The sequence below is a fragment of the Chiloscyllium punctatum genome, chromosome 4 (genome assembly GCF_047496795.1).
Source record: "Chiloscyllium punctatum isolate Juve2018m chromosome 4, sChiPun1.3, whole genome shotgun sequence".
Lineage (NCBI taxonomy): Eukaryota > Metazoa > Chordata > Chondrichthyes > Orectolobiformes > Hemiscylliidae > Chiloscyllium > Chiloscyllium punctatum.
This window is the reverse complement of record NC_092742.1, coordinates 49,755,641-49,763,925: the sequence shown is the minus strand read 5'-3', so window position 1 is coordinate 49,763,925 and position 8,285 is coordinate 49,755,641. Positions and strand designations below refer to the sequence as shown.

Below are 8,285 nucleotides of genomic sequence, written 5' to 3'. Positions count from 1 at the left end.
ATCAACTTCCACAGAAAATTAAATAGTTATTCAAAATTATATCATGATGTGCAAAACAATTAAGAATCAGAAGTACTTTCATCCTAACAAAATTTACATGTCATTCATTGTAAGGCGATAAAATAAATTACACCTTTGATTCCAGCCAAAAATTAAAGAAAGCTCATTATACTCAGCTATATATAACAGTGCAAAAAAGTGAAATATACACCAAATTGAAAGCTAGACAGCATACAGAAATACAACAGTACAAAAATGGCATGATCCAGCTGGAAATAAAAGCTGTACGTTTTGCATTTCTCATGATAATACACTATTACACACAGAATAATGAATAAATCACTAAAGAAAAGAAACAGCATCAGCAGGCTAACAAGCGCTTTGACAATTTAGCACAGGACATCACTTATGAACAGAGTACAGTAATTGTGAAATAATTGCATTCGCCTGCATTATGAAAATCTAGTGTAGACAGACTACAGTCTGACTTTAATATCAACCAATCAATTTCAGATATATTTTTGTCAAGTTCTTCCAGATTGTTTGGCAAAATTTTAACGAACAATGAAATAGCAATGTCCTCAAAAATTTAAATTGTGAACATACAAGAGACTTTTTTTTTCCATTAGCAATATACAATATGTTCCCAAACTGCTGAAATAAGCAATATTAGCCTCTCATTTAAAGCAGCTGACGATCTATTAATAAAGTCACTGTTTACTGTATGTATTCAAACAGTCAGAACAGGTTCAAGCCAAAAAGGCAACAATTCATTTTTGTTAAATCTAACAGGAAAGCATCAAAAATATTTGGTGCACATAAAAATCAAAAATCAACCAAATTTTGAAGAATAAAATTCCACTTAAAACAATATCCTGACTAAAGTAGAATATGGGAATGATACGAGGCAATATCACCAATAAGTTTAATGCAAAACCCTTGACATAATGTATTCTTGTATTAGTACACTCATACCTCAGATTCCCACCGTACATAGCAGACAAAAGGTAACACTGGTAAGTGCAGAACATGTGCTATACACTGGGAGGGGAAGAATCCATATCATACATATAATTGCTGTACATATAAAATGTTAGACACCTATAACTGCTGTCCTCCATACCACCAAAATAACTTGCAACCACACTCATGTACCAGCTCCTGTACTATGATCAGTATACAAAATTGCCTTGACACATCAAGTATGCAGCATAGGAACTGACAGAGATGTGCAATGCATACAGTATACAGATGCAAAATGTGTTCCAAAGGTAATCTCAAGCTATTATTACTCAGTTTCCATATCTAGAAATTAGTGCATAAAGGTGTGTATTAACTGCAGAACTGTTCCATAAATCTTTAGAAGTTCTGATAAATCAACTGACTGGAGAAGCAGACTGATTTAATAAATACAGACGCAATGCTAAGAGCATGTCATTTGATCTTTGGCTCTAGTATTGTCTAAGGTGGACCGTTCTGATCTAATAATAAGGACAAAGCATTTAAAATAATTGTGCCATAGTAAGACGTATCACAATATACACAAATTATCAATCCAACTATACACTTTTTGCTGATGTATTGACCATACTAATCATTAGGACATAGAGAGATATCTGTAATCAATTATGACTATTCATACCATTCTCCTTTTCAAAAAATCATTTTTTTTTCACTTATTGAGAACCCAAAAGTTATTTTAACTGCTTCGTACAGTTCAACAACGTTAGAGATAGCAAAGTCTTTTCCAAGTTTGACATCACAAATGTTGAAGCATAAATGTAAACTTGTGCGCTTACACCTTTAGAGGAACTAGTTCCATGGCATGTTTAGAACTGATTTTGTTTTTCCAAAATCTATACCAATTTCATTATTTTGCAAGCATACAACATTGCAACACTATATTTGCTCTCACATTACAGCACTTTATTTTCATGTGAAGTTATTTTAAACTTCAAATGCCTTTAAGACAAACTCTTCCCAATTCCTAAGAATCAGAGAGAATCCTGTGAGCTTATGCTTGATAAATTAGTGGAGAAACCACTTTGTGCAGTACAGCAAATTTCCAGTTAAGTAGAAGATAGTGCTAGTGAACTGAAAATACAGAAGTTCATTAGCCAATGTATCGTGTCTTCCAGCTGGAGGACAGAGATTAGGGGGTCAATCCTAACGAGACTGGTGGGAGAAATAAATATTTATTTTGATCACACATGAGCTAAAATAATTCCTAAGGCAGTGTTTTGCTAGTTACACCTTGACGTTTCAAAATGTGGTGTGATATATATTTGTGAATCACCATTTCAGATTGGAATATTTCTAATTTGCTCTCTTTTAGAAATGACTGACCAGAGAAGCCATGTTTGCTTGAAATACTTATCTTACATTAGAAGGTTTAGAATTGTTACACAAGTGAACAGATGTGGATGGAGTTAATTTCTCAAAAAAAAACCTGTTCACCCTCAAAGGATGACAAAAACCTTAAGCATGCATAGTACCATGTGACAAAATAATACAACGTACTTGATCTGAATACATCTAATCACCTATTACATAAATATTTAAGAAACTAGATAAAGTTTTGGTAAGAGGAAAATTTCTCCTTTCCAGAATATTTACTCAATATTTAACCCACGAATGTGAATTAAGTATTAGGCTGTCCCTGTCATAACATTGATATAAAAAAGCAACAACTTACTAAATATGCAGCCATTGTTCAATTGGGTTTGTGCTGAATCCTGGCATGCAACAACTGTACAACCTGTGCAACTAGTATACTCTTCAGTGCATGATAATGTTATATAGTATTCACATGGCACAGTTTGGCCTAAAACCAAAATGTTCTCAGTTTAATCATATTTTATTTGCTTCTATGCTGAATATATGTTGCCAAATGTTACACAGCTTAATTAAAATAAGTTTTTTTTGTCAACTTCCATTTTTTTCAATAAGCTTTTTTTGTGCAATAGATCAGTCACATTAACAGCAATATTTTATACAGCTTTTTCACAATCACACTCTCACATAGCAACAATGACAATGCACATTGGTCAAATAATGGCCCAAAATAAATAGCTCTTTCAAAGCATAGTGACTGTATCTTCCATTTTTGGCTCAATCATGGTATATTGAGTATTACACTCTGAGTCAGAGTCAATGCTGTCAGCATCCGAAGACAACTGGGATGGTTTAGAACCTTGCTGAGCACATTCCTTCAGTATCTGTGCTGCTGATTTTGGCAAATCTTTTGAGTCCACAGTATTAGCAGTCCTTTCTTTCATATGCATTGAAGAAGTGGAAATTGGCGAGATCTGATTACCAGTCAAGGCATCCAGAGATCCATCAGGATCAATGATTGTGTTGATTGCTGTGAGAAAGCAAATACTTTAATCCATCTATACCTCTTACAAGATAGCAAATTTGTCTCTAAAGGAAGTCAACACTACATAGCAAATATTACATAACATTGTGCATCAGATGAAGTACTTTTCTGATAGATTTACAACAAACGAGTAATTTCTCTCCATACAACTCCTAATGAATGCAGGTTGATGGCAGAAAATTGGTTAATGTAGCAAACCATCAATTACAAAAACAGCTTCAAATGAATTTTACTAACCATCTAATTGCTTTTGAACTCTTCTCAAGTCTTTAAAAATTGAGGATATCTCCTGGGACAGAAAGTAAACACAGTCAGAACATTATCAGTTATCAAAACATTTTAACAAATTTGGAACTTGGATCTGGATTTGAGGGGGAATTACTCATTTTAATCTACACATCAATTTCATAGGGTATAAAATGTCAACCTTGTTCCTGACACATGCAAACTCAGAATACAGAGAACATTACAGTGCAGTACAGGCCCTTCAGCCCTCTATATTGCACCGAACTGTGAAACCAATCTGAAGCCCATCTAATCTACACTATTCCATTCTCATCCATATGCTTATTCAATGACCATTTTAAATGCTCTTAAAGTTGGTGAGTCTACTATATATTTGGTTCTGTACTGACTATGTAATTTTGATGCATTTAACAACTAAAATAATCCTAACCAAAGTGTGTGCTTGATCTTTTAAAAATAATACCATATAATCCTAATGAAGAAAGGGAAAATTGCAACAGAAGTCAAGAGGGAAGTCAGGATAAAAAGATAAAATCACAGAATGGCTACTGCAAAGACATTGGCCACTCAACCCTATTCTTATTGTCAAAGTGAATACGCTCATACAATCTCAAAATATACTCCATCTGCCTTCTTGTTACCCACTCCCATCAATAGCGCTCTGTAGTCTCTTTGCCTTCTTGAACATCTATTAATACTTGTCTCATATCCCCTTATACTTTCAAGTTGTTGAGCCATCTGTGAATTTTGAAATCATGCGATGCACAGGTAGATGTCCAAACACAAACCACCTTGGGAGCACCAACGTAACTTTCGGAAGTCTGAGAAAAAGGCTGCTCACCACTCTGCTTCCTGTCATTCAAAAACTTCAGCTCCGTGCATCCATTTTCCCTTTTAACATGAGTCAACTCTGCAGATGAGCCAATTGGATATCACTTTATGAATGCAATTTGGAAATCCATGCACCCAAATCAACCTCAGTACCCCTCATCAAAAACTGGACAAACTGGTGAACTGTGAGGACAAAACCACAGGTCCAGATGCCATGTTACAGTTTTCACATTTAACTGGATTGAATGGGACCCATAGATAATCAAAGAAATTGAAGAAGATAAAACAGAGGGACAAGCATCCCATTTAGAGTAGAAACACTGCATTGACTAATTGGGCTGAATAGATAATTTCTGCATTTAGATTTTACAGAATTCAAAGTACAGCAAACTTCATTTTAACACATTATGAACCTGCACTCTTGATAAGCTGGCAAAAATCATATATCTCAAATACCAGATGTTCACTGTGTAATCACAATCTCTGCAAAGTTCAAGCAGTCAGTTGAAGGTACAAATGAGAAGGCTCTCTGATAAGTTTTATTTAAGGAGAAGATACATTAATATTTAAATGATTTATATTGTAAATAAAGTATTACAGGGATATATACACCTCCCACATTATGTTTTTTATTACTTAATATACGTGTGACATTGATAAAGAGGTCCACAGAATCAATCAGAATATTTGATCAACTGGCATGTTCCTGCTCCCATAGGTGCCAGTTAATAAACAGTTTACTGTGACAGCATTGTCTGAAATGATGGACCATTCCAATACTTTTATTCACCATTCTATCTTCAATAATAATTAAAATATTTTAATGGAAGTAATACCCGGACCATTATGTCCATTGAGAACTGGATAAATAACAAGACAATATACTAACACAATGTGGAATCTACTCAAATTAATTATTAATAAACATGGCAAACATTTAGTCTTAACAAACAAAGGTCATGCCACCATAGTCTTAAACATTACGACTGCTCTTCCATTAAATAGAGAAGATTGTGGTGCATTAACCTAAGGGCCACCTTGCCTCAGGCAAGGGGAGGGGCTGAGGAGCAGAGTCTGTCATGGTGACCTCTGCCCCCGTGTGGAAACCGAACTCATGCTTTTGGCAACACTCTGCATTACAAACCAGCTGTCCAGCCAACTGAGCTAACTTACCGTTAGGAGATCCTTAACAGTTTTTTGAACAAAAACAGTAAGCAACTTAATCCTACAAAATAGAGAGGGCACAGTTTTGAATATCTTTCAGAGGTGAGTTAGCTAATCACAAACAGAGAGATTGTAGGGGTGTTAGTTAAGTGAATGGAACACAAAGTGTAGATGCCAACTGGGGAGAGAATTTTTAGTTTTTGCAGCAGTTACACTGGTTATCTACACAGACAGATCAATTAACAATTGGGTGGTGCGTCAGGGATGGCCAGTGGAAGTCAACTCTTTCACGAGAGCAAGAATGTCCAGGCATGAACAAACAGTGATCAATTCGAGTATTAAGAAATTAATTTGGAATCCAGATTATGAGTACAGGCTTGCAACACTGACCTAGACCAATACCTCGCTTCAACTATTCCTCTGACTAGTGTAAAAGCATAAAATAGATACAATCCAAGGTAAAAACAGAAAGCTACATTTGAGTAAGAATACCTTATTTGATGTTTTGAGAATTGGCACTTCATTTTCAGAATTTATTTTGGCCTCAATGTCATCCCAATTTCTCTCCTTGTTTTGGAACAGAATTCTAAGCAAATAACAAAAGTAAATTTTACATGAGATAATAATGTAAAAAGTGTTACAAATTAACATTTGCACTACATATTACTATTACTACACCTTAGTGCTAAACTTATCTCACTGTAAAAGGTAGTTTAATATCACATCAAAAAAATGTAACAAGTTGGTCAAGGAGTGGGTAGGAAACTGCTGTTTTAGACTAGGGTTGTTTCCATTAATTAGAGTGGAAAGGAAAATTGAGCAGCACTACAAATGAAGTCAAATTTCACCCTTCAAACCCTGTCCTTTTTGGAACCAACAGCCCTGATAGGGAAGGAGAACAGGAGAAAATTTGATTAGATTATCTACAGTGTGGAAACAGACCATTTGGCCCAATACATCCACCGCGACCTCCCTAAGAGGAACCCACTCAGAACCATTCTCCTGCCCTATTTTTACCCCTGACTAATGCAGCTAACACTATGTGCAATTTAGCATGGCCAATTTACCTAATCTGCACATCTTGGATTGTGGGAGGAAACCCACGCTGACACGGGGAGAATGTGCAAATTCCACACAGACAGGCCCCTGAGGCAAGAATTGAACCTGGGTCCTTGGTGCTGTGAGGCAGCAGTGCTAACCACTTAGCCACCATGCCACCTTGTAAGCTTCAATCTGGTCTAAGAAAAGCAAAAACTGGGAGAGAGAAGGACAATATCCTGCTTGGAATCAAGTGTCTGTCCTAACATTGACAGATCATGGAAATGACTGAAGTTTGGAAAATAGTAAAGTTAGCACATATAAGTATTTAAAGAGACTGCAATAACCCTGATTGGAAATGCCATGTGTAAACACATGACAGTGAGGATTTGTTGGAAGTCTTAGAAAACATAAAGGTGGATAAATCAACAAGATCTGATCTTGTGTATCTCAGGATGTTGTGGGAAGTTAGCGAGGAAATTTTGAGGCCCCTTTCAATATTGGTATTGTCTCTAACTACAGACAAGATGCCAGATAACTGGACAGTTGCTGATGTGCCTTTGTTTGAAAAGAGATGTCAAGAGAATCCTGGGAACTATATATCTGAGAGTCTGACATCGGACTGGATGTGATTCTGAAAGATATGATTTACATGCGTTTGGACAGGCAAGAAATAATTCGGGATAATCAGCACGGCTTTGTGCGAGAGAAATCATCTCTCGCCATCATGATTGAGTTTTTGAGGAAGTAACCAAAAGATTGATGAAGGCAGAGCTGTGGATGTGGTTTTCTTGGACTTCAGTAAAGCCTTTGAAATGTCCTGCATGGCAGATTAATTAGAAAAATTAGATCAGGCTGAGCTTGGTGTGGAGTTTGTTGCCTTGGACTGCATGCCTGATACCGGTGATGTTCCCTTGTGATCAGTTCCAAAGTGTTGGCTCTGATCTCTCTTCACAGATACTGCCAGACCAATTGAGCTTTTCCAGCAATTTTGATTTTTGTTGGCATCGGTGCTGGGTCTGCTTTTGTTTGTCATTTATATAAATGAATTAGATGAACAAGCATGGATAGTAAAATTTGTAGATGTCATAAAGATTGGTGGTGTAATGGACAGTAAAAAAGGTTATCTGAGATTATAACGAGATCTTGATCAGTTGGGCCAATAGGCCAAACAGTGGAAAATGGAGTTTAATTTGGATAAATGCAAGGTCTTGCATTTTGGTAAAACAAATAAGGATTACACTTATATAATTAAAAGTAGGGCTTTGGGTGGTGTTGTAGAACAGAGAGGCCTTGGGTTCAGGTACATAATTCTTTGGAGTTTGCATCATATGTAGACTGGGTGGTTAAGAAGGTGTTCAGCATGTTCATAACTCAGACATCGGAGTACAGGGGTTGGGAAGTCATGTTGAGCTTGTAATGACGTTGGTGAGGCTGTTCTGGATATGCACTCAGTTCCAGTTGCCCTGTTATAGGAAGGGTATTAGCAAGTTGGAGAGGGTTCAGAAAAGATTTACCAGGATGTTGCTGGGAATGGAAGGTTTGAGTTATAGGGAGAGGCTGGACAGACTAGGACTTTTTTCACTGAAGAGTAGGAAGTTGAGGGGTGACCTTGTAGGGGTTTTTA

General features: G+C 36.4%; 1 protein-coding gene across 6 annotated transcripts in view; it reads right to left on the bottom strand.

Annotated features, from left to right (window-relative positions):
* Positions 1–8,285, bottom strand: part of LOC140476282 (centrosomal protein of 170 kDa protein B-like) — a 91,130-nt gene continuing 82,845 nt past the window's right edge. For all 6 annotated transcript variants that reach the window (XM_072568649.1, XM_072568647.1, XM_072568646.1 and 3 more), the window contains 3 exons: positions 6,113–6,206; positions 3,617–3,668; positions 1–3,364 (listed from right to left, as the gene is read on the bottom strand). In XM_072568649.1, the coding sequence (XP_072424750.1) occupies positions 3,078–3,364; positions 3,617–3,668; positions 6,113–6,206 (433 nt within the window). In that variant the 3' untranslated portion in view covers positions 1–3,077. The remainder of the gene's footprint in view (positions 3,365–3,616; positions 3,669–6,112; positions 6,207–8,285) is intronic.